The sequence below is a fragment of the Amblyraja radiata genome, chromosome 46, assembly GCF_010909765.2.
Source record: "Amblyraja radiata isolate CabotCenter1 chromosome 46, sAmbRad1.1.pri, whole genome shotgun sequence".
NCBI lineage: Eukaryota > Metazoa > Chordata > Chondrichthyes > Rajiformes > Rajidae > Amblyraja > Amblyraja radiata.
Window position 1 is genome coordinate 7,475,832 of NC_046001.1, and position 27,898 is coordinate 7,503,729.

General features: G+C 43.1%; 1 protein-coding gene across 1 annotated transcript in view; it reads left to right on the plus strand.

Annotated features, from left to right (window-relative positions):
* The window catches only part of LOC116968839 (ceramide synthase 6-like), a 77,676-nt gene that overhangs the window by 1,330 nt on the left and 48,448 nt on the right, over window positions 1–27,898 (plus strand). The window contains exons 2-3 of the mRNA XM_033015803.1: window positions 17,004–17,109; window positions 22,734–22,864. Of these exons, the coding sequence (XP_032871694.1) occupies window positions 17,004–17,109; window positions 22,734–22,864 (237 nt within the window). The remainder of the gene's footprint in view (window positions 1–17,003; window positions 17,110–22,733; window positions 22,865–27,898) is intronic.

Consider the following 27,898-nt stretch of genomic DNA (forward strand, 5'->3'; position numbering starts at 1 on the left):
CGCCTGCTGTCCGTCCGGCTGCCTTTCTGCCTTTTGATTCGTTCCATCGTGTGATGTCACAATGCCCAATACTCGCAGATGTCCAATCGGAATGGATCCATTTACATGGACGGCTGCCGGCTGCCGGCTGCCTTTCTTCCTTTGATTCCCTGCGACTCCGAAACCAGACGTAGAATCGCCGACATCTTTTCCATTTCGGTAGAGATTTCACTTTTCTTTCTAAGTATCTGCTCCTCATTACATTTCGTCGTGTTTAAGTACACGTTTTTAATCAAATCCTTCTCCCCCCCCCCCAATATTTCAAAAATAAACTGGCTTCTCACCCATAGAAGCAGCACCAGCCCCAGCCCATGGTGAACGTTCCATCGTGTGATGTCACAATGCCCGATGCTCACAGATGTCCAATCGGAATGGACCCATTTACATATGCCTTTGCAGGAGCCCCAGCCCATGGTGAACGTTCCATCGTGTGATGTCACAATGCCCAATGCTCAAAGACATTGTTGCCATAGAGGGAGTACAGAGAAGGTTCACCAGACTGATTCCTGGGATGTCAGGACTTTCATATGAAGAAAGACTGGATAGACTCGGCTTGTACTCACTAAATTTTAGAAGATTGAGGGGGGATCTTATAGAAACTCCTGATTACATTTCGTCGTGTTTGTGTACACATTTTTAATCAAATCGTTCCCCCCCCCTCATCTCTCCATCCCTCTCCCGCACCCCCCTTCCCTCTCTACCACCACCCCCTTCCCCTACCCCTCTGTCCCTCTTCCACCACTCCCCCGTCCCTCTTCCACCACTCCCGCTACCCCTCCCTCCCTCCCCACTCTTCCACTTCTCTCCCCCTTCTCTCCTCCCCCTCTCCCTCTCCTCACCCCTCTCCCTCTCCCATCCCTTTCTCCCCCACCCTCTTCCCTCTCTACCCCACCCCCTTCCCTCTCTCCCCCCGCCCCCTTCCCCCTATCCCTCTGTCCCTCTTCCATCACTCCCCCTACCCCTCTCCTCCTCCCTCCCCACTCTTCCACTTTTCTCCCCCTTCCCCTCCACTCTCCCTCCCCACTCTTTCCCCTCTCCCCCCCACCTCTCTCCCCCTCCCTCCCCTCCTTCCCCATCCCCCCTCCCCCACATCTCTCTCCCCATCTCTCACCCCCTACCCCGCTCTCCTTTCCCTCCCAAATCTATCCCGTTTCCTCCTCCTCCTCTCCCCTCCCTCCCCTCTTCTCACCCCCCCCCCCCCCCCCCCGCAAACGGCGTTGGGGAAACAGACCCAACGGGTCTGCACTTGGTCTAGTAATTTTTAAATCTCATTGTCATGGGTTTATAGGCCAAATGGAAGGAATTTAATGTTTAATACCTGTAAATTAATGGTCATTTAAATCAGCTTGCGAGTGGGATTTTCTGGAACGGGACCATTTAGAAAGTTGAGGTTGCGGTGAATTTATACCCCCATATCTGCAGCAAATACACTGCCGGTTCTTTGGGGGGAAGAATCACCGTTTCGCAACTTAAAATGTGAATACATCTTAAGAAACACTTTTATACATAAAAATAAACTACTTTCTTTTACCTGCTCCTCCATAAAATCCATCCCAGTTGTCGGCATTGACGGCTTCAGAAGCTGACTTTAAAATCATTCCAGCGATTAACCTGTCGGGTGAATTTTTTTTAAAAACACACAGAACGGCCGTAGGAACGATTCTTTAGCAAAATCTTGCACTCCAACAAATATAATTCAGGACCAGGTCGGGGGAAAAAACCCGTTTTAACCCCGCCCCCCCCCTCAAACGCGCCAAAATCGCGCACACGGCCAGTGGCAGAATTACAGCGCCGCTGAAGGTAAGTTTTGTAACATACCTACTTTAATTGTCATGTGCACCCGGACGGGAACCATGAAATTCTTTCTTGATGCAGCTTTACCATCGTGTTAAACTCAACCACACAGCCATTGAATATAGTTTCAGTTTAGTTTAGGTTTTGGTCAGCGGAAAGACAATACATGATCAAGCCATTCACAGTGTACGGATACAGGGTAAGGGAATAACGTTTAGTGCAAGGTAAAGCCGATCAAAGATGGTCTGAGGGTCACCAACGAGGTAGATAGTAGTTCAGCACTGCTCTCTAGTTGTGGTAGGATGGTTCAGTTGCCTGATTACAGCTGGGAAGAAACTGTCCCTGAATCTGGAGGTGTGTGTCTTCACACATACAGTAAGTTATCAGTTATTCTAGGTAAACCATGATGGTGTAAGCCTGAGTAGTATTCCAAAAGGATACAGTGTTGGAGTAACTCGGCGGGTCAGGCAGTATCTGTAGAGTGCAACCTTGTGGTGTCCTACTAATTTTATGTTGTGTTGATCCTTTTGGGACAAAAGTCTGGATGGGTTTCATTCTTGGAGCCCCTGCATCCAGCTGGTCTACCAATATTTTGTGTAGGTTTTTAAAGGTCTGCAGCGATGTCGAGGCTAATGTGTCACTCTGACCAAAGTTGAGAAATCACTGGAATTGTATTGATCTGTAGAACATTGTACTTTTTACTGAGAACTTTAACACTGAAGGTGTGAGAAATGGTGTTGCTACTGGTTCTTGGTTTGCACTGAAGATGATGTAAAAACTTCAGACTCATCCAAAGATGGGGCAGGTACGGGCTGATGGGGAGGGGAGGTGGTTAGTTTATATGGTGGTGTGCTTAACCAGGGTGTCTCTGTTCACCTGAAACATGGGCCTTGGTTCTCCATACCATCCCAAATGCTCCTTCTCTACTTTGCCATGGGCCCAAGAGTCCCAGGAGTCAGTGGGGTGATAGGAACTTGAGCTCTCCACTTGTTTCCAAGTGTGTAGTCAGACTGCATTTCTATTCGATTATCAAATGCAGTCTCTAAAAGGTCTTAATTTTTGAAGTGCTCTCAGGTAGATTGATGAGAAAGAATGGTATGTACAGATTTCTGAAAAACAGTAACTGTAGGTGCTGAAAATCAGAGCTACAAGCAGAAAATGCTGGAAACACTCTGAATCAGGCATCAAAGGAGAGAGAAAATGAGTTTGTTTCAGGGCAATGACCCTATATCAGAACTATTCTGATTAAAGGTTGTTGACCTAAAACGATAGCCCTGTTTCTCTTGGCACAAAGGCTGCTAAGCCTACAGATATGTTTCCACTGTACATCGGTACACGTGACAATAATATGCCAATACCGAGTATTCTCAGCATTTTCTGATTTGATGTACTGGAGTTTTCATCATAATTACAACATACGAGGAATTTGGTGTGCCATACAGTCATACCAAAAAAGCAACAAGACACACAACTACATAAAAAATTGACATAAACATCAACCACAGCAGCTCCTCCACATTCCCCACTCTGATGGAAGGCAATAAAGTCTTATCTTCTTTCCTCGACTTGAGGGAGTCGAACCATCCGCAGCCGGTGATCGAACTCCCACATCGGGACGGGAAGGATATGGATGTGCAAAAAGGCCTGCATGGATGAGGTAGACGGAAGGACCCATTTCTGTGCAGCACCAATCTGACTCTCTGTAACGAAGTAATGAATTGCAACAAAGAATTAATGTGCTGTGGAATAATGGCTGATGATTCTCTGATAAGCAGGTTTCTATTTTCGGCTGGATTTTATGAGCTGGAGGAAGGGCTGGAGGTTGCCAAACATTTTCATTCCGCTTCCCATTCCCACACTGACCTTTCTGTCCTAGGCCTTCTCCATTGTCAGAGTGAGGCCAAACGCAAATTGGAGGAACTGTATCTCATATTTCCCTTGGGCAGCTTACACCCCAGTGGTATGACTTTTGATTTATCTAACTTCAAGTAACCCCTGCATTCCCTCTCTCTCCATCCTTCCCCCACCAACGTCTTACCAGCTTCAAAGTTGTCTTGTTGAGTCTCATTGTCTGTACTGATTCTCACCTTTGATATGCAAACAGCTAACAATGCCCTGTTTCCTTTATCATTGTTACTTTTTTGCATATCTTTCATTCATTTGTTCTATATCTCTCAACATCACTGTCTATATCTCTCATTTCCCTTTCCCCTGACTCTCAGTCTGAAGAAGGGTCTCTGCCCAAAACGTCATCTATTCCTTTTCTCCAGAGATGCTGTCTGACCTGTTGAGTTACTCCAGCTTTTTGTGAGTCTTTGCCCGGCTTGACCTGTTGGGAAATATTAGAACATGGATGAAACACTTGCTTGTGTTTATGGATGCAAAAATAGAAAAACAACTGACTTGTGGCTCCAGTCATCTTAGATGATCCATGAACTGCAATCACGTTTTGTAAACAAGATACGGGCAATAATAAAAGTGCAATATTGTCCCGTAAAAGGCAAGGGTAACAGCCCAATAGCTTTGTAATTACAGCACTAAGTGCTTTATAATATATAAGGGAAAGTAAAGAATCAGATTTATTCCACTGTAAATTCCCTGAACTGTTATCAGCAGTACAGAGGAGCTGGCTTATCACTTTCCTGTTTTGAAGAATTGTAAATGCAGGTCATTGATTCTCGAACACTGCATTGTTGAACGAGTAAATATTTAGTCATTTAATAGATATTAAATGCCTTGCCTGAACTTGGGTATACCTCAAATACAGTGCATGGGAGGGAGCCTTGTTGATCAACATCCCTGTTGTAGGATGTTGGTGTTGTATCAGGGGGACTTTTTTTTGCTCACCTTTTCTGCCCTGTGCTTGTGTTAAGACTATACTGAGGGTATTATTGCAATAGTGGTTGAAGTTACTAAACTAAACTGATATTTAGAGGTGTGGGCTATTATTTCTGAAAGACACAAATATGTATAGCATCATGTCAGTTCAAAGATTGCAATTCAAATAATTGGGATTTTTGGGGGAAATAAAAAAAACTGTCACTTGCAACCACTGGAAGTAAAGGAAGTAAACTGAGTTTATATGTGACTCCAGGCCCACTGTTTAATGGAAGAAATGAGGAGAGAGTTGGAAGAGACTATTACCATGTCCATGTGTCCAAAGGAAGGTTAGTTGACTGAGGCCAGAGAATATATCCTGGATATTTGGACCCTGGAGCGAACACAGGAGTTCCTTGCCTAGATGTTTATAAAGTAGGGCTTGTATGTGCTTGGATGACCTGATTGGCTGTGAAGAGCAAGAGACATTTCTGGTTTCTAGGAGCAATATACGATTGTCCAGAAAATCTACCAGCCTGGCACCACTGAAGTCCCAAGGGTGCCAAATTAATGAGTCTTGTTATATTTTGCATCTATTGTGGGCATTGAAGGTGAGGACAACTTGTATTAAAATTGGATGCAATGCATTGGTAGAGCAGAGTCACGTAGGGTTTGTAGGTTTGAAAAGTAACTTTCCTATGGTGCCTTTCGTGACACTGCTGTCTCCGTACTTTCCAAGCAGTGATGAAGTACTTTGGTAGTGTGCTCACTGCTGTAGTGTAGGACATTTTCACTTTGCAAGCTCCCATGGATAAGAATGTGATTCTGAGAAGGTATCACATCTGCCTTTAAATGATGGTTGATTTGAAGAATAAATGTTGGCCGCAGGATATTAAAGGTGGTTTAGACATTGACACAAAAATTTAAATTGATGTATGTTTTGAGGTGTAAACAAGTGTCGGCCGCATAGAACTCTGTTTTGTATTTGTACCAAAACTAACATGGTAACGTTAAATTATTTGTCTAATTAATGAGCTGGAAAAGCATTAGTATTTTACTTGGTGTTTCTTCTCACATTTCTTCTGCAAGTTTGTCATTATTTTTAATACTCAAGATGAACAAGACAGTTCATCTTCTGAAGGGCAGGGGTGAGCTCTGGTTGCTGCAAGTTCTTTTGTATACACCTGGGCCATTGCATTGCAGCTCCACGGTTACTGTTAATATTCTCTGGTGTGAACTGCTGCTGGCTTGCAGCGGATCCTAAGCCTTGGGTACTCTGGCACCATTGAGGTTGTAAGAGGTGCAGAGCGGTCTAAAACTAAGCAATACCATTGTCTTCATTTTCCCAGTGATGGTGGGTCACTACTTCTTGTGGAGGTGGTGGGGGAACAGCTCGTTGCTTGGAGTTAGAACTGAGAAACAATCTAGTGCTATAAACATTGGGAAAAGATGCAGAGATCACAAGAAAATAGAAGCAGGATTGGGGCATTCAATATGATAATAATTGACCACACGGTCAGAGAAAAATGTACAAACTCTGTACCCGGGTCTCTGGTGCTGTGAGGCACAACTCTTCCGCTGCTCCACTGAGATGAGAATTTCTGCTTTCATCACCTTTTCAGGCAGCAAGTTATTGATCCCCCTCCACTGTCTAGGTGGAAGGAAAGAAAACATCCTTATCTCTAGCGACTACATTCCATGTACACCCCCCTGATTTCTCACCCCACTGCTAAGGGAAATATGTCCTTCGTACTTAATCTGTCAAGGTTCCTTGTAATTTAATACAGCACAATTAAGTCTCCTCTTGGTTTCCTCCGTAAGCTAGGCTTGTTTTCTATCATTCCTTGTAACTATTGTGTTCTGTTGTTTATTATTGTATGTATGGCTGCAGGTAACGACATTTCGTTCAGACTGTAAGGTCTGAATGACAAATAAAGGATCTAATTCTAATTCTATGTTTGAGTCTTGGCAATATTTTTGCATCCTCTCCAGTGTGGTAATATCTTCTCCCTAATGTGATGACTGAAATGTGCATAGTTCTCAAGCTGTTGCCGAACTAGTGTTGTTTACAGTTCTAGCATAACAGCCTGCTCTTGCGTTCTATGCCTTGGCTGAAGAAAGGAAAGCAAGTACTGTTCTATGTTCTCTATCTTTGCAGTCTAAAGCTTTCCTCTTCACTATTAACTGCATTGGTGAGGCAGATTAAAATTCTTGGATTGTTTTCACTGGCGCATCGGACGTTGAGGGGTGACTTGATAGACATTTATAAAACTGTAATGAGAGGCATAGAAAGGATAGATGTTCAGAACCTTTTTCCAGGGTTCAAATACTAGAGGGCATAACTTTAAAGGGGGCACATTTAAAGGAATTGGAGGTCTGTTTGGGTATGTTTTTAAATTGACCCAACCTTAAGTAGTCTGAGCCTGAAGACTTGTAATTGTTACCATACCTCGTTGGACCATCACCAAGTCTAACAACCTCTATGTTGCTGGTCTGTCTGAAGATGGAGTACCAAGTATTAATGAACAGAGGCCACATGGGCAATACCTAAATAAATCATCCTGGTCTAGATGCAAACCCAACACAGCAGAGTGGGATCCCAGCACTTGTAATCTCACCCCATCCAGTGTAGATTGTGTGTCGGGTTCTGCTTCCTCCTTGGATAAACATCCGATTCCTTTCGCTGGGTCTCCTGTGAATGTTCTGTGCCTTTCGCCAATTAATTAGCAGAATTTAAGCTGGTTCACTGTTTTAACCAGGGCCAAATAAATAATTGGCAGTTATGCTAAATAAAGCAATGCATATTGGGTTCTGTCTCGACCAGTCCCGGGTCCTCTTTCTGACCGCTGGAAAAGGTGAAACTTCCAGATTTCCAGTTCTGTGTCGTTTGAGTACCTGCACACACTGCTGTTGAGGGCTTGTCTCCTCTAAGTATGGACAAAGTGAAGTATGTTCAGCTCTGCAGATTCATAACTTTGTTCTTAAGTTATTTCTATGGCTTCTGCTTTACATAGTGGTCTGTGAAAATATTTACACTCTGTACTTTTAAATGTGGGAACCATGTCATGGGGAAAAAAACGCTTCCTCCTCTTAAAGCATCATGCCACTCTCATCAAAATAAAATACAACTAAAACCTCCCTCTGAGCCAGAAAAGATGGGAGCTTGACCATCTTTTTTGCCTTGAGTCCATTCAACTGATGTCTCCCATTGTATTATGTGTGTTGTAAGCAAAAGAGGTAATTATATTGTAGGAGTACTTTATTGGAGATGATGTTGAATAAAACTGTCCTGAGCCAACATTGCTGCACTGTGCTGACATTGGTGATTGGGGTCACCAGAAGTCTCAAGAAAAATGGCATCCAGGTTTTTTCTTGGAGTTTGGTGGAAAGCAAATTGGCGGAGAATCACCATTTTGATATGAGAGCTTGTTTTGTGAGGGTATCTCGTTAACTTTGGGATAATTAATATATCTCATTTATCTGCACTCCCCCCAGCTCGGCTAATTTAACCAGGGAGGGACAACAGGCTGCAAATTGGGATGGGGGATATTTGTGGATTAAAGCTTAATTTAGTATGTGCTTGTTAAATTTATTTTTTTAAGTCTGCTTTTCTACAGGAGTGTGACTTGAATATCTTTTTAGAAGTTGCTGTTTCCGAAGGTGGGTTCTAGCACGTGTTGTGAAGTAAATATCAGCTTTTATAATGTCTGGTCTGTTCTTTGCTGAGAAATTGGCCCTGAGGGCTTCATGGTAGCAAGGCATTATAATGGCCAATGTGTTATGGAGTTGGATATTGGAGTGCAGGAGTTAGTAATCGGGCTATGGTCCCCCTTTCCTCCTCCTTTCACAGTTTCAAGATGATTATGATTTTTTTTGTCAGGAAATGGCTCTTAAAAATGGGAAATCAGTTGTTTTTGGTAGTAGGATGGAAACTGACTCTAAAATGCATTTGGCATGCCATATGTTTTGAATGTTAAATGATACTAATCAAAGGGAAAATGGGCCTTTATTTAATTTCCAAAATTGGATTGAAGCATGTGAATTTGCAGGCTGACCATACAACCCTTGGACTTTGTTCGTCCCTGTGAAAAAGTTACTTTTATAACTACTAAACCAGGTTCGCTTCTCAATAAACAGACACCACACAAACTGTTTGGTAGACCAGTTCAAAACTTTACTTAACATCGGCCGATGGAAGGGAGCGAGAATTCCAGCTAAGTGACCGATATAGACACTCGACTGTCCTCGGTTCCCTTCTCTGAACAACAGAATTACATCGCATTATATAGTGTTTCTTTGTCACATTAGCACATTCCACAGACATTAGTCATGGTCAGAGGTACAGGAAAAGGAATCACATCAAAGGCCTTTTGTTTACAGGTTATGATATACTAAAAACATTGGCCATTTGTTTTAGGTCATTTTATCTTCAAGGAGATCACCCTAGCTCTTTCGCTGTTTCCTCTCTGTCACTTGGTCCTTCATAAACATAGGCCATTTGTTTTAGGTCATTTTATCTTCAAAGAGATCACCCTAGCTCTCTCGCTGTTTCCTCTCTGTCACTTGGTCCTTCATAAACATAGGCCATTTGGTTTATGGCATCTTATCTTTCCACTTCCCTGGATCCTCTCTCATCACTTTGCCCCTCCTAAACATTGGTCATTTGGTTTATGGCATCTTACTTCAAAGATGTGACTAGCTGTTTCTCTCTTCCTTTATTGCCTCCTCCCCCATAAACATTGGTCATTTGGTTCATAGCATCTTACTTCAAAGATGTGACTAGCTGTTTCTCTCTCTGTCACTTCCTCACTTGGGAGACAATGTTATGGTACTTATTATCCCACACACTGCAACCTGAGGCAAGCCTAATTTGACACTAAATATAAGCTGTAAGCTAGCCCAGAAACCCATTTTAATTTCTTCTTATTTTTATAACTTTATTCGGCTTCATCATTCCATCCTTTTATCAAAATTTTGATAACTACAGTCCTTGCCGAATACATACAAAAGACCATAAGCATCGCATTAGACAAATTACGAGTACAACTAGTAATACAATCAATCCATAGTGGACAATCATTCCCCAAGTCCCTCCAAACATATTAAATGGCCACCAACCTCCCCCGGACGTGACACTAAGATACTACCATAGGACAGGAAAAGGATCATTAAAATTGCTCAGCCTTTATTCGGCTTCGCTTGGAATTCCCCGTGTGCTGGTGTAACTGGTTCATGCTTCTCTTGTGTGGCACTGCATTTGCAACATAACAATGCCTGTCACAAATATACTGTTTCCTAAAAATACACCAGTGCCTTGGTTGTGGCAAAAACAGGTAGATTTAACTGGCCTTTGCAGACCTCTTACTGTCTGTAGTCAGGATATCTTTGCTGTGCTTGTCATGTTTGACTTCAATCTTGTTTAAAAGGAGATGTGTACCATCCTTTAAATGTGGGTTAGTCCACAAGCTTGCCAGTCTGAAGAAAGTTCAGTCCATGTGGGCTGGGCCACCCCAGAATACAGGGAGCATCAATAGCCCATCGTCCTTGTTTCCACAAACTGTTCACAGTCAATCAAATGTATCCAGCGACGATGATCTTCAATCTTTACAGCAGTTCATGTTGTTAGCAACACTTGGTTGTTCTTTTCAACACAGTCTCAATTTTTTCTTGTCCCAGCACCATCATCGTATAGCTTTTATGGCCTTGGTCACTGGTTTCCAGCAAAAACTCCTCCAACCTGGGAATGTAGATCTGGCAAGACATGGGTTAATTGCCGACCATACATAATTAGTTAATTGCCCAGGGCCTGTAAGTGGCTTCCCCCCACTCTCTAGGGGGTGGACACAGCAGCTTTTCCTGTATCAATCTTGTTCCCAGCTGAGTTTCTCCAGCACTTTTGTCTTCCTTTGATCTCTCAGCATCTCCAGTTCCTTCCTAACACTTCCCTTTGAATTTATTCTTTAATTCGATAATATCCGAAGAGGCTCTCTCCACCTAAATATTCAATTCTCCAAATATGTTCTCTTCCCCAATCTACTTCCCTCAAACCCCCTTTTGTAAGTCATAATACAATTTTTCATCTACCTTCATTTTCCTCAAACAGCACATGCTTCAACATCTTTTTGTTTGCTTGCAAACAGTAATCTTGCTTCATTTGCGTTTTAAAAGAAAACCTCTGTTATCATATCAAAACAACCTTTCCCAAAAGAACTCACTCAGAATCCGTAATCAATAATACATTTTCTTTTTCTCTGTAATTTTGTCATTGCCAATCTCATTTAACACTTTAATCGGGATGAGTCTTTTTTAAACTTGGTTCAAAAGATTTATAATCAACCAACACATTTTATCATTTGAGTATAGCTCCGCCCCCCCATTCATGCCTGTTTCTTAACGGAGCACACCATAAACTGTCCATTTGCATTTTAAAGGACAAACTTCTTAAAGTGACACACAACTTTGCTCATTGCTTCGAATTTCACACATTCCACATAAAAAACATTGTTTTACAAGCAGTATATATACAAAAACATTGTTTTACCAGCAGTATATATACAAAAACATTGTTTTACCAGCAGTATATAATATTTCATCTTCAAAGACATCTCTTTGTAATTTACTTTCCCTTTTTCTGACAAGACTTCTGTTTACCAAAATCCTGGTTACCTAACCCTAATTGGACATTGATCCAGATCATGATTAGTCAGACTCCCCGTGACTTTTCAGTCTCCCTACCTTATCCTCATTTCTCCATCAAATTTTCCTTCATCCCCAATTTTTTTATAACATAGTTGCCTGTCAGAAAAAGGATTTACCTCCGGGGTAATTTTGTTTTGCAATCCCCATTGACTCTTTCCACCATCCCAGATGCCTGTGGGTGGTGTACACAGTGAAATTGCTGTTGAATATTAAAATGTGCACATTTTTCCTTATTAATAGTGGCAATAAAATGAAGACCATTGTCTGAGCTTATGACATTAGGTAGGCCAAACCTGGGAATAACTTCTCTTAACAACAATGTTACCATAGTTTCAGCAGTATTATTAGTGGTTGGTAGAGCTTCACTCCACCTGCTAAATAAATCTAAAATCACTAAGCAATATTTATAACACTGGGCCCTTGGTATTTCAATAAAATCAATCTGTATGCATTCAAACGGTCATGATGGCATTGGCGTCACCGCTGAGGGTATCTTAATTGATTTGCCTGGATTACTTTGTTGGCAAATTTTACATTCAGAGGCCTGCCACCACGTTTCCTTTGTTATCCTATCATTCCCTCCTTACCAGCATGGGTAAGACGGGTAAAAATGTATTGTATACACCAACTTGTCCAAGCGGGGTGTGCTGAATCAATGGCACAGCCCTCTTGTTTCCATAGTTATATTATATATAAGAGGCGTCCCTCTGTAATGTACATACCTCCTTCATGTTTGGCAGGACCGTTCTATTTGCTAGCATCTGTTTACGTGCTGTCACTACGCATTTGGATGTACAGGCTGCATTGTTTGGATACACTATCAGCAACCTATTGCCTTTGCTATAGGGTCCCCAGCACCAGTGTGTGCAGTACATTTAATAATGGCCAGCTGTTCTGGTAGCATCAATGCGTTAAACAAATTACGCACAGAAAGGCATTCCCGTGCTCCCAATCCTGGGGAGCTTTGTAAGGTCAGAACTTCAAGGTATAGGGATGTTACTGACGGAACTGTCCCAGGTAAAGATGCCATTGCTACTGGTAGGGCATAGGGAGGTGGACATCTCCCAAGATTATCTAACTCCTCATCTTCATTACCAAATAGGGTCGTCGTGCCAGACATGAAGTCTCCTCCAGAGGATTTACCAGTACTGGGTTTATTTTTTACTAACCATCACCTGTTTCTCACCTCCTGTCTGTCTTTTAATTATTTCCTCTTGTTCCTCTGCCCACTGGCATTCTAGTTGCAATACGTTCCATCCTTTCCGAGTGCTATCCTTGTTTCTTAACTCTATCCCCTTCTTACATACAGCATCCATCCAACTTCAAACTCTATACTCTCCTCATGCTTCTTCACTGCTTCTGCTTCCCATGTTTTAATTCCTTTCTTCCATTTCTTTCCTGCCTTCCTTTCCCATATAAATGTCTATACATTCCATGTTCCCCCTACTGGCCAGGCTTCATCCCCTAACCGTTTGGTCAACTTGTAACTTAACATTCTAAATTTCTTATTATACTTAGGATTCAAATAACACATATGTTGGACTGTTATCCAGAGCATTCCCCATAGATAGATAGAAAGAAAGAGAAAGAGAAAGCAGACTTCTTAATTCCGAATCGTTCCAAATATATCAACCAGGCCGACTCGCTACTCGAGACCCCAGTTTCTCAATTTGGCTGACTTTTTAACTCTTTAATATACGACCCAAGTGTCTCAACGAAGCCGACTCGCTAACCAAGACCCCCGTTTCTCAACCTGGCAGACGTCTTATCCCTTAAAATAAGCCCCAGGTGTCTCAACGAAGCAGACCCGCTATCCGTGACCCCCGTTTCTCAACCTGGCAGACTCCTTAACTCTTAAAATAAGCCCCAAGTGTCTCAACGAAGCAGACCCGCTATCCGGGACCCCCGTTTCTCAACCTGGCAGACTACTTAACTCTTAAAATAAGCCCCAAGTGTCTCAACGAAGCAGACCCGCTATCCGGGACCCCCGTTTCTCAACCTGGCAGACTACTTAACTCTTAAAATAAGCCCCAAGTGTCTCAACGAAGCAGACCCGCTATCCGGGACCCCCGTTTCTCAACCTGGCAGACTTCTTAACTCTTAAAATAAGCCCCAAGTGTCTCAACGAAGCAGACCCGCTATCCGGGACCCCCGTTTCTCAACCTGGCAGACTTCTTAACTCTTTAATATACAACGCCACTTATTTCTCAATCCGACAACTCTTCGGATGTCTCAATAAGCCAGACGCAAACCTCAACCCCCGTATCTCAACCCGACAAATCACGGATATCTCAACGAGGCTGATGAGCCCTTTGTAGAGAGAGAGAAAAAGAGAAAACAAAGAGATAGACCGAGAGAGAGAGAAAGAGAAACTGCTCAAGTCCTTCTTAAAAATATACACAGGCCCTTCTTAAAAATACATACACAATTCTGTCTTAAAAATACATACACAATCCCTTCTTAAAAAAAAACCCCATATAAAGCCCAACTGGTCTTACCTTTGTCTGTTGCTAAGAACCTCGGCAGGGAACCAATTCAATGTCTGATGAAGGATCACAGATGTTCCCGGGAGTTTCTAGGGAGTCGGTCTTACAAGGGGGCCGATAGAGCTCAGTTATCTCCCTTCCAATCCCGGCAACCTCTGCAACCTCTTGCACAGTCAGCCGTTGATGTGGTCCCAGCGAGGCCTGCATAACTACGCCAATGAAAAAGTTACTTTTATAACTACTAAACCAGGTTCGCTTCTCAATAAACAGACACCACACAAACTGTTTGGTAGACCAGTTCAAAACTTTACTTAACATCGGCCGATGGAAGGGAGCGAGAATTCCAGCTAAGTGACCGATATAGACACTCGACTGTCCTCGGTTCCCTTCTCTGAACAACAGAATTACATCGCATTATATAGTGTTTCTTTGTCACATTAGCACATTCCACAGACATTAGTCATGGTCAGAGGTACAGGAAAAGGCATCACATCAAAGGCCTTTTGTTTACAGGTTATGATATACTAAAAACATTGGCCATTTGTTTTAGGTCATTTTATCTTCAAGGAGATATAACCATATAACCATATAACCATATAACAATTACAGCACGGAAACAGGCCATCTCGACCCCTCTAGTCCGTGCCGAACACATAATCTCCCCTAGTCCCATATACCTGCGCTCAGACCATAACCCTCCATTCCTTTCCCATCCATATAACTATCCAATTTATTTTTAAATGATAAAAACGAACCTGCCTAGCTCTTTCGCTGTTTCCTCTCTGTCACTTGGTCCTTCATAAACATAGGCCATTTGTTTTAGGTCATTTTATCTTCAAAGAGATCACCCTAGCTCTCTCGCTGTTTCCTCTCTGTCACTTGGTCCTTCATAAACATAGGCCATTTGGTTTATGGCATCTTATCTTTCCACTTCCCTGGATCCTCTCTCATCACTTTGCCCCTCCTAAACATTGGTCATTTGGTTTATGGCATCTTACTTCAAAGATGTGACTAGCTGTTTCTCTCTTCCTTTATTGCCTCCTCCCCCATAAACATTGGTCATTTGGTTCATAGCATCTTACTTCAAAGATGTGACTAACTGTTTCTCTCTCTGTCACTTCCTCACTTGGGAGACAATGTTATGGTACTTATTATCCCACACACTGCAACCTGAGGCAAGCCTAATTTGACACTAAATATAAGCTGTAAGCTAGCCCAGAAACCCATTTTAATTTCTTCTTATTTTTATAACTTTATTCGGCTTCATCATTTGTGTCAAGTAAATTGAATTTCTGGTTGGTGTGAAATTGTTGCATACCAGCGAGATCCCTCGTACTTTTTCTTGAAGTCTTTTTTTCCAACTTCACAAAGTTTGCAGTGCAGAAGGAGGCCATTTAGCTTATCGAATCTGTGCGGCTCCATGTAAATGCAATGCAGATAATCTTGCTCTTTCGCCTTTCCCATAACCTTACAAATTCCTTCCTTTTGAACCTATACAATTGAGTCGGCCTCTACTACCACCCCTGGCTGTGCTCTCCAGATCTTCCCCATGTTCTCATTTATTTTTTATAAGTCTCTACTTGCATCGCCTTTTCTCTGTTCCTTTGCTAATTGCTGACATGATGAATTTTGTTTCATCAGAGAATCTGATAGAGAATCTAGTCAACTCTGAGCTGTTCTGTTCAAGGCCCAACTAAACAGGATTTCCCAGTGATAGAAAATGAATTTGACTCTGTCACTGTGCTAATGGGGAGGAGCAGCTCCTGGGCAAGGCTGCTGGTTTTCTGTTTGTGAATAGCAGATGTAATAGTGGAATGCAATTTTCTGGCTGAAGAAACGTGGGTTGGAATGAGTAATTGCTGAATGTTGGGAGATTAAGTGCTAAATTTACTCCATGCTATTAAATTCCTACTTTGATTCATTCTTTGCTTTCAGTAATTCAGCCAGTAAGGCAGTGTGTAGAGATCAGACTAAACATTTAAGAGCAAAATAACCGGTGTTTGCCTTGAGACAAAATACTTTTTGTGATTTGCTCTTTTAGGGGAGGGGGGATATTCAGGAGTTTATTTTCCAAAACAAATCATTTGGTGCAAATGTGAGAAGAGTCAAGTAATTACCTCCTTTAAAAGTTTTTGTTTTGCCCCTCTCTTCATACTTGAGTGCTACCCAGTTTTGTTAAAAGTTGGTTGGTGGTATTCTTTCCCCCTTAAACTTCTGAGCTGACAACCTAGGTCTTAATGTCTGCCAAGCCTGGAGAGAGCAATCACACCATGCCTGCCCTCCACATAATGTTCCTAAATCCAACTTCTATTTCTCAGGAATAGAAACTTCATAATCTTGCTAAGGGTTTCCTTCATGTTGGGATTCTTGCAATTTGGATGCAGCCACTTGATTCCTGACTTGAGGAGAAAGACTTGCATTTTTAATGAACCTTTCACAACCTCCAGACATCCCAAACGCAGGATGGTCATTTCATGAATCCAAATGTGGAATGAAGCAGAGACTCTGATACAGAGAAGCTCAGAGTGATTGAAATGAACAAGATCCATTTAAACAGAAGCTAGATAAAGATGTGATTTGAAAAAAAGAATAGATGTAGGAAGAATTCATGAACTTTGAGTGAATGCTACCATCGACTAGTTGGGCGAAATGACCTGCTTCTGTGCTGCCAATTCCTTGCTCAATTATTCTGGCGTGCAACCATTGTAATGAGACCAGACTCTCTCTCTTGTGGGCACCTGCGCAATATAGGTTTGCCTTTTATTTTGCTGTTACCAATGGTAACAGTGCCCACTCTGCATTTTTAAAGCTTGGACTTTGTAGTCTTTGCGTAAAGCAGCTTCTGTCTGGTGTTGGAAACTTCTTTCAAATGTGACTCTTGTTTAAAAGAAAACTGCAGAGCAATTCCATGCAGTCAAGGTTTCTAAGGCTGCTGAAACAGCTCTAAAAGCTCTGTAGCTGCATCAACCACTACTCCTGACCAATTTGCACAGACCTAACTTCTTGTCTGTTACTGAAACAAGACCAGATGCAATTGTACCATTGGTAAACTTTTATTCATTGCATGCTTCCAGTAGCATCCAGTATCAAGATGACTGTATCTTTGAGGCTTTCATGTGTAACACATATGACTGCACTAAACTAGTATGTATATTTTTATTCAATCAGGTACATTGCCAAACCATGTGCCGTGAGTCTTCGAATTCAAGCAAATGGACCACGCAGAGCACAGCCCAATGCTATTCTCGAGAAAGTCTTTACATCAATTACAAAGGTGAGCGCTGTTGTCGCAAGACTTCTTCAGATTTTTTTCCTACTGTTTTGATGCTTTTTTTTTTCTTGCCCTGCTCACATCTGACTCTGAGCAGGTAGAACGGGGATTAATTCCTAGATATCTGCCAATTGACCTTTTTGACCTGGCTTCCACTAGCTCAGGGCTGTGGTGTGATGCCCTTTTCTGCTTCTTGTAATTGTCGTCAGCGTTTCTGTAAACATGACTAATAGATGGGCATGCAGATAATGGTATATGGCCACACTGATCTGTTTTGTAGTCAATGCCTACATTGTTCTGTTGTGCTGAAGCAAAGCAAGAATTTCATTGTCCTATCAGGGACACATGACAATAAACTCTCTTGAATCTTGAATCAAACCAGACTGTATCAGGCCTGTCTAGATTTGACTGGTCGAGATTGAAGTAAATGGTGGTCATTCATTAGTTTCTTAATGACTAAATATTGTGGGGGGTTTTTTGTTTTCTGCTTTATTTTCTCTATTTTTGAGATGTGGGTGTCACTGCAAGACCAGTATTTATTATCCCTCCAAATTAGCGGATAGATAACAAATACAAGTGATACGAGGATTCTGATACCAGAGGCCAGGCTACCTGAGGCTATGAGTTGCATATGGCCCATAGGTGACAGATTAGACATCCCATTGGCACTCAGTTAAATTGAGAATGTGAACTTGATCCAGTGACCTATTCTCCTTTGTATTTGCTGTTCATGCCCTCTTCTCTTGCTATTGGATACAGATGCAAAATACTAAAATACCCCTCCAAATCAACCCTTGTACAAGTGCTTCCTTGAGGGGTATTATAGCTGGAGTGAAAGTAACATTATTGTACTGAGCTGATATTAAGGTCCAGTAAGAAAGAGAGCCAGTGATGTGGTTTAATTTAACCAATGATGGGCTTGGGGTTCTTGTATTCATTCAATTCAATTCAATGAACTTTATTTATCCATTAGGAACTTCATTTGTGCAGAACATCAGTGTGTGTACAGTTCACATACCCAGCAACACAACACAATATACCACACACATCACATACCAGCAGTCCAACAGTGGTCAGTAGGTAAAACTTGCAAAGCACAATACATGAAGAATATGCAATAAAAACATAATGTATATATGAATAAATGAAGAAATAAATAGATCAACTATTCATGGGTCTAATGGATGTAGGCACGAAACTCGACATGGCTCTCTTAGTCCTGAATGTGAGTGACCTGTATATCTGGCCTGAGGGTAGAAGACTGTATTGGCTGTGCAGTGAGTGAGTGGTGTCTGAGGCTATTTGTGTTCCTTTTAGTTTAGTCCTTCTATTGTAAATACTGATCAGTGGTTCCTGCTCCAGTCCGATTGTTTTACTACTTATTGATATGATTTTGTTTAGTGGGTTGCGATGGATGTTGGATAGTATTCCATTTTTAACTGCAGGTTAACTGCTAGGGCATTGTTCAATTCACTCCTATCCCATTAAGGACACTGGACTATGTCTAAGGAACTGATGTGCTAAGATGCTGAGAACTATAAAAATAAAAAAAAAGAAGCCAACCTCAGCAATTCTCTGCAAACCCCTAGCTAGAACTGACTTAAGGAATAGAGGTGTGGTCGGCTGAAGGGAATGTGGCCACCTGTGTGGCTAGGGGTTGGGGCTAAGAATCCTTTGGATTGGGAAACTTGATGCTTACAGGGCAGATCTCTGTAGATGGAGGAGTGGGGGTACATGGTTGAAGCCAGGGAGGTTGTAAATGGCCTTGAATTGATCTTAATGGCAAATCAGGCTTGCAACAGGGAGCTCTTGTAAATGGTTTAACGTGTAGCTAAAGGTGTAAGTTGAAGTGTTCAAGGGACTTTGGAGTAGGTGTGCAAACTGCAGTGGCTACGAAACTTCAACACTCAAACAATGAGGCGGTGCAAACAGTGTAGTAAAACGATCTCTACTTCAAGTAAAACAGGGCTGCCAACATTGGGTGAGAGTTGGGAGTGAGAAATTTGCGAGAGACCAAGCCCGATGGAGCATCGCGACCGGGGGGGGGGGGGGGTGCAATGGCCCCCACCCATTGGTACGGAACATTTGCATTTTTCAGCTTGAAATTGTGCAATATGGTGCATACTGTAGCGAGTCTTATAACTTACACTTGAATGCAATATATATGCTTTAAATTGGATTGGAGCGTTTTTGAAAGGGGGGAGGCTGTGCGATCACTGATCACTGGCCTTGGGGGTACCCGCTGAGGGAGTGGAGCAACTGAGTGGGGAGAGGGTGTGGAAGAAGGGTAGGAACTTTTTGAAATTTGATGTATTAAAATCATGTTTTAGTGCACTGTAGAAGTATGATATCAATGTTTTTTGTATGAAGTATTTTTAAGAGGTAACTTTTTAAGGGGTAACTTTATCCACACAAAGGGTGATGGGTGTATGGAACAAGCTGCCAGAGGAGGTAGTTGAGGCAGGGACCATCCCAACATTTAAGAAAAAGTTAGACTGATACATGGATAGGACAGGTTTGGAGGTATGGACCAAAAGCAGGTAGCGTAGCTGGGACATGTTGGCGGGTATGGGCAAGTTGCACCGAAGGGCCTGTTTTCACACTGTATCACTCTATGACTACATTATACCTCCACCATGCATGAATGCTGCAAAATCAAGTGATCGAGTTTTATTGCCATATACTCAAGCATAGAAACATAGAAAATAGGTGCAGGAATAGGCCATTCGGCCCTTCGAGCCAGCACTGCCATTAGGAGCAAGGAGGTCCTACTTCAGTTGTACAGGGCCCCGATGAGACTGCATCTGGAGTATTGGTGCAATTTTATTCTCCTAATTTGAGGAAGGGCATTATTGCTATTGAGGGAGTGCAGCGTAGGTTCGCCAGGTTAATTCACGGGATGGTGGGACTCACGTATGATGAAAGAATGGGTCGACTGGGCTTGTATTTGCTGGAATTTAGAAGGATGAGAGGGGATCTTATAGAAACATATAAAATTCTTGGAGGATTGGCCAGGGTGGATGCAGGAAAAATGTTCCCGATGTTGGGGGAGTCCAGAACCAGGGGTCACAGTTTAAGAATAAGGGGTAAAAACCTTTTCACCCAGTGAGTTGTGAATCTGTGGAATTCTCTGCCACAGAAGGCAGTGGAGGCCAATTCACTGGATGTTTTCAAGAAAGTTAAGGGCCTGTCCCACTGTACGAGGTAATTCAAGAGTTCTCCCGAGTTTCCCCTGATTCTAACTCGGAGAATTACGTAATAGCCGTTCGTAGGTACTTGGGGCTCTCGTGGACATTTTTCACAGTGCTGAAAAAACTTCATGAGTTATCGCTTTTCCCGAGTACCTGCCGTTAGCATTACGAGCCGCTACGAGACATCCACGAGCTCTGACGTAGCCGCTACGTACATTCTACGTACTTACCACGAGTTTGATTTTTTTTAAACTCGGGAGAGCTCTTGAATTACCTCGTACAGTGGGACAGGCACTTTAGATTTAGCTCTTGGGGCTAAAGGAATCAAGGGATATGGTGGAAAAAGCATGATCATCCATGATTGTATTGAATGGCAGTGCTGGCTCAAAGGCCTACTCCGCCTATTTTCTATGTTTCTATGATAGCCTATACTGCTTTAACAGTTAAACTAGTGTTGGTGCTTTTTGTATATGTATGGAGTGTGCTGATTGTGCTAAAAGTTCCAGGACCTTTTGAGGAGATGTAGCTGCAGATGCTTTAAATGGTAACTGTGAATGTATGAAGAGATGGAGTTTCCATGCTATTATGCAAAGACCAATAAAATCTTATCTTTACTTCTACATAAACAGTCACATCACAGACTAAGATGCATGGCTGTATTTCTTTCCATGTTATGCAATCATACTTCATTTTAAATTGTTTGCTATAAATCTTCCCCATTTCTTAATAAATTATAGAACTGTCAGAATGAGTCGTGTAGCTTTTGGTGAATTATTTTTCTCTGGAACGTTAGAAATTTAGGGAAGGCCTGATAGAAGTATATACAATTATGAGAGGCATGATAGAGTAGACATTCAGAAACTTATTCCCAGGGTGAAATTCAGACTGGAGAGCATAGCTTTAAATTGAGAGGGTTAAAGTTTAAAGGAGACGTGCAGGGCAAGGTTTTTACGCAGAGGATGCTGGGTGCCTGGTACATGCTGCCAGGGGTGGTGCTGGAGGCAGATATAAAGGTGGCAATTAGGAGGCTTTTTGATAGACACATAGACATGCATGGAATGGAGGGATATGGATCACATGCAGGCGACAGAGATAGGTTTAACTTGGCATCATGTTCGGTGTGGACATTGTGGGATGAAGGGCCTGTTCCTTTGCTGTACTGTTCTATTTGTGTTGAACCTGTTGATGTAACGCTGACCTCTTGGACCAGGTTATTGTAACTGTTTTTGTCTGTTTGGGAAGATGGAACATTTAGTACAGCTGTTAAATTGAAATCTACTGTTGCTGATTTCCAAATTGCTTGTGGCTTGGAATTTGCTCTCGTGAGGTGTGAATGTCTTGCCAGTATAAATTCTGACCCTAAACCTAACTGATGTGGTTTTCAATTAGGTGTTTTGCAATTTATTTAGCAAGTACTTGCAATCTGAAGGGGCTCACTTGAGCCATTATGTCAGTCCAAAACATTGCATTGCTGTGATCTCTCTCCTACAGCAATATAGATCAATTTAAGCTTCATTGTTTCTTTTCCCCCTGTTCTTTTCCCCCTGAACAGTAGGAACATAAGGCCCTTCAAAGGTGTAACTGAACAAACCAACACCAAGCCAGAGAAAATGGTATCAGAGGGAGCGGCCACATGCTTGGTTTAAGAGCAAGGTGAATTGAAAGAACTGTTCAAAGCAGAGCCAACAACAATGGAGTCAGACAGCACAGAAACGGGCCATTCGGCCCAACTTGCCCATGCCTGACCAAGATGCCTGCGGGATTGTGCAAAACATGAGAACAGAACCAGTATTTACATTTTTTTTAAAGACACACCCCGGTGAGATCAGTCCTGATGGCCTGCGGGAAGAAACTCCGTCTCATCCTCTCTGTTTTCGCAGCGTGACAGCGGAGGCGCTTGCCTGACCGTAGCAGTTGGAACAGTCTGTTGTTGGGGTGGTAGGGGTCCTTCATGATCTTGCTGGCTCTGGATCTGCACCTCCTCGTGTATAGATCCTGCAAAGGGGGGGGGGGGAGGGGAGAGAGTGTACCCAAACACACTACTCTGCAGAGGCTTCCCTCTCTCTCCCACAGCAAAATCACCCTCTTATTTTCTGACCCTTGAGGATGGCTGAGAGGTGCACTCATCTATGTACACGCAGTTCCTCCAGGGACATTTGCACTTTCATATTGCAATGTTACTGAATATTACTATCTACTGGCCTCAAGTTTTTGCATAGATTTCTGTTGAAATTGTTTCCAAAGGCATGCTCAGAGCTTGTGGTTTTTAACAAGGTGTACTTGTTTGTATGGGACCATGTCAGTCCCTCTCCACCCCACTCGCTTCCAAGGCAAGCTGTTTCATATATTGTTCAGCTAGCGGCTGCTGCAGTTCATTTTGGAAACGCTTTAGTGCATCACTAATTTTATTTATTTATTTTTTTGGTTTCTTCTCAGTCTCCTGATGAGAAAAGGCTCGAGGGTCTGTCCAAGCAGCTCGACTGGGATATCCGCAAAATTCAGCGCTGGTTTCGGCATCGGAGAAACGAAGATAAACCCAGCACGCTCACAAAATTCTGTGAGAGCATGTACGGCTTTTATTCCACTGTTATTGGATCTAAGATTGTGCCTGTTTAAACTTACTTGAGCCCTACTGCGCAGAGTCCCTTGTTCATCATAAATGTGTGCTGAGATTTTGTATTATCAGCAATTTTATTTTTAATGACATTACAGAGGCTTTGAGTGAACACCTCCTTGTTCCACTTGCCACTCTCCCTTTTTTTATAAAAAGAGATTGCTGATTATTGTAGGTAGACGAAAATGCTGGAGAAACTCAGCGGGTGAGGCAGCATCTATGGAACGAAGGAAATGGGCAACGTTTCGGGTCGAGACCCTTCTTCAGACTGATGAGAGGGTGGGGATGGGCAGTAAGAAGAAAGGAAGAGGTGGAGACAGTGGGCTGAGGGCGAGCTGAGACGGGGAGGAGATAGTAAGGACTACCTGAAATTGGAGAAGTCAATGTTCATACCGCTGGGGTGCAAACTGCCCAAGCGAAATATGAAGTGCTGCTCCACCAATTTACGGTGGTCCTCACTCTGGCCGTGGAGGAGGCCCAGGACAGAAAGGTCGGATTTGGAATGGGAGGGGCAGTTGAAGTGCTGAGCCACCGGGAGATCAGGATGGTTATTGTGAACCGAGCAGAGGTGTTTGGCGAAGCGATCGCCAAGCCTACGCTTGGTCTCACCGATGTAGTACAGCTGACATCTAGAGCAGCGGATGCAATAAATGAGGTTGGAGGAGGTGCATGTGAACCTCTGCCGCACCTGGAAAGACTGCTTGGGTCCTTGAATGGAATCAAGGGGGGAGGTAAAGCGACAAGTGTAGCATTTCCTGCGGTTGCAAGGGAAAGTGCCTGGGCAGGGGGTGGTTCGGGTGGGAAGGGAAGAATTGACCAGGGAGTTACGGAGGGAGCAGTCTCTGTGGAAAGCAGACAGGGGAGGAGATGGGAAGATGTGGCAAGTGGTGGAGGTGGCGAAAATGTCAGAGGATTATTTGTTGTATGTGACGGCTGGTATGTGACGGCTGGCAGGTGAGGACAAGGGGGACTCTTCCCTTGTTACGAGTGGGGGTTGGGGAGTGAGAGCAGAGTCATGGGGTATAGAGGAGACCCTGGTGAGAGCCTCATCTATAGTAGAAGAGGGGAACCCCCGTTCCCTGAAGAATGAGGACATTTCAGATGCCCTGGTGTGGAACACCTCATCCTGGGTGCAGCTGCGGCATAGTCGGAAGAATTGGGAGTAGGGGATGGAGTCCTTACAGGAAGCAGGGTGGGAAGAAGTGTAGTATAAATCAGTAGTACTGATTTGGCATTTTCAATAATAGTTTATCAAAACCTAGACTGCTGTGATTTATTTTCCCACTTTGCCAACTGCCCTTCTGAAGAATTTTAAGAATAATGTTAAATATAATAATGGGTTCTTTCTTGCTTCCATAATTTTAGAATTAATTTAATGGTTGGTGTTTGATGTGTGAATATACTTTTTATTGTGTATTTTGTCTTCATGTAATACTCTCCCGCTAACTCAACACAAGAGTGAGAATTTGCCCTTAACTGTGTCCACTAGTTTATGGTGACTGAATAAGCGAACACCGATCATTCTTCCGTGGGATTCTACATTTTCTGCTGAGATTTCCGGATCATGATTCCAGGTTCCAACCCAAATGCAGCAAGGGCCACACTGACCGGGACCAAATACAAAACTGCCTCCCGGTCACTGTAGTACTTGGCAGTGAGCTTGCCTTGTGTTTCATTGGTGCAAACGCACCACCAAACCTTTTTTAAAATCCATTCAGTTTGTACTGCTAAGGAGAGCAAATGACCATAGCGGCATTGGCAACTGGTGGCAATGGCAGCGCAGCAATAACTAGCCTAGAGCGGCGGCAGAGCACAAGTGGCAAGGGGCATGTCGCAATGGCAGCAGCAGCAGTGCACATTTGGCTTCTATCGTCTACATATTTTTGTTTTTGTTGCAAATAAGAAATTCCTGCAAGACTTAACCCATTGACGTCAGCTTGTACATTCTTTATTTGTGTCGTGTTGAAGCCATGTCCATGCTTTACAGCAAGAGTAGCTCTGACCTGCCACTAAAACATTTCACCCATGCTGACCCATATTAGTGAGCTTTCGCGCCAGGTATTTTGGAAACCTTTTGTAGCTTTGCTAAAGAAACCACCCAGGAGGAGATACTTCAGCCCTTTGTACTTCTACTCACACTTTAAGGGAAAACTCTTTCAAAGACCTGGCACAAGGATCTCATCCATCATTGCATCAACCAGTCCCATTCCACTGCTCTTTCCCTCCATTTCTTTCCACCTTCTCATACTTATCCAATTCTCTTTTTTTTAATTGTTATTACTGAATCTGCTTCCACTGTCAGACAATGCTTTCCAAGTAATAACTGTCCCCATGCCCGCTCCAACTACCTATATTAAGCATGTAATATCTGTTTTTGTTCTTCCTCCCAAAACAAATCACATAACATTTCTTCATTGCATTCTTGTCTCTACTTGGCCATTTTACCAATCCATGCCCTCTGAAGAACACCCAATTATGGTATAGCCTGTGCGGTCTTTAAAACCAGTGCATCTGTGTCTCCTTGATCAGTGTAATAAATGAGGAACTATTTTGCGAAGGGGCCCACCTCCTCTGATTTATACTGTAAATGGCTGTCTTCTGGAAAACCAATTGCCACTTGTGACAGGACGGCAAGTCGGGTGTAGTCCGTGTCCTCCTGTTGCTCAAGCAAGAACACTGACATAGCCTTGTGGGCAGGAACGGGAAAGTTGCGAATGTCGCAAAATCTCCCTTCTGCATTTCATGGCTGGTTGCAAAACGGCGAAATGAGGAAGGAGAAGAGCAGAATCTTTTTGGAACGTCTTGGACGGCCATGAATCTTGTAGAGCCACAAGATCATCCTTCCATACTGAGCAGCTTGATCCGTCTGCATGCAGTCCCTGGAACTGGGCTTCGGTGACTCTTGAATTCTGGCCAGAAACCCATCTTGGAGTCATACAGCTTGGAAACCAGCCCTCCGGCTAGGCCCATTTGCCCCACATCCCTCTAAACTTTTCCCATCAATGTCCGGATCTACATTGGTGCTATTTGATTTAATATGTTTTTGGAGATTATGAGCATGGAATGTTGGTCATTCCAATATGTCACAGGTAAGGGTCTCCACCTCCTGGTTTGTGCGAAAGGAAAAGGACTCCAGAATCCATTCGCAGTCTGTGTGCTGTCCACCTTGATATGAACCAGTGGTAGAAGGGGCTCCACGGATGCCTGCACCACCTTGGGTGAGGAGAGACGGGTCAACGGACGTTGCCATTCCCTATTTTTGTAATTTGGCCAATACTCCCCAACTGGAGGAGTCTGCCGGCATGGATGGGATTGGACTTAGATTGAAGGTCCACCGTTGGATAGCTTGCTGCCTCGGCTCGTACACAAGTAATGACCCAAAGCCACTGTGTATACGGAGGTGGACGTGGCCCAATGATATCCAGTATATCAGTAGGAATCTTGGAGTTCCGTGGAACAAAATTGGAAATGAACTTACTCAGTCACCGTAAGCCAATGACTCTGATTGTAAATGGGTGGTCTTCTGTTCCCCTCTCCCATCGCTACCCACAAGATTCCAGAAGATAACGGAATTTGACTTCTTCAGTCATGTTCTTTAGGAGCCTTTCTATGATGGCCACTTAAGCAAAGTACTAGCACTTGCTGGGCTCTGCTTCAGAGGTGAAGGCAACTTTCTTGGGGTGGCGACAACCTTCGGTGAAGGAAAGAACAAGTTTTTGGCCCAGTGTCACCTGTGGTCTTCTAAGACTTTCCAAACAGATTGTGTAGCACATGCCATCAGCATTCCTCGTTTAATGGCGGAACAGGTTGAGTCTGTATATTGATACTGTGCCTGTAGAGTCTTCTGCTGAGGTAGAACATCTAACTCGGGGCATGAATTTATTTATTAAACATGTTGTTGATCGCTGGGAGCAAGATTTCAAATCTTCACTTGCTGCACTTCCCAATAAAGCTGAAAAATGAATTAGTTCCTTTCTGTAGCCCTCTGAAACACTACACTAATTCCTTTGGTGGTCTGGTGGAGGTCTAGCTCATCTGAGTGACTTCCCAATAGAGTTGCGAGTGAACCGTCCTATTCACTTCTGGATAGCAGATTCTATTTCCCATAGGTTATAATTGAGCGTGGTCTTAAATATGATGAGGAGCAATGAGGAGAGGTGGGGCTGGGGTAGGAAAGCTGACTCCCTAATCACACCCTAGCTTTCGTATGCTGATCCTTGTTAAAAAAAATTTGTGTGTTTCCAAATCGTGAAGCTGTTTGTTTTTCAGATTCCCCTGAAGGCTTAATGCTGGGTAGCTGCCCAGTTTCCCAGCCCTTGACCGATGCAATTCCACAATCCCTCCTCTGGCTGAAACCACTTTATAACACTTTATAACACTTACCCTTGCCTGAATAATTAGAAAACTCCGCAAACAAATACATTGTTTGGACAACCAGTTAATGTCTGCTCTGCCTTCAGTTTCCTTTAGATCCTTCAGAGGGATGTTAATGAATTTATCTTTCTTTTGGATGTTTCCAGACAGCTAGTCAGTCAGTCGCTCCCTGTGTAAACTGCCTTCCTTGGTTCACCTACATGGATATAAGCCGTCAAGGAATTCTCACTACACCTTTTCCTATATAATTTGGACTTCAGGTTTTCTTATATAATTTTCAGTTTTGGACATCTGCCACCATCATTATCCAGCACTTCCCCTCCCCAACCTCTCCCCTTCAGTTTAGAAACTGATCATCTACTAATGGAGTCGATGAGTTAGACAAAATCTTGTTCTGCTTTTTACCTGAAGGTGTTGATATGACAGATACGGTGCCAGTGTTGTATTGTGTTCATACTTCATTCACAAGGCTGTGCAGACACTCTATGTATTTTTTCGGATTGCCTGCATGCTAAGCTTCCAGTCGTAACCATAAATGTTAGAATGCAGGAAGCTTCCCCCTCATAAGGGCAGGGATGGTTAGGGTGGCAATAGATCAGCAAGGAAGTCTTAT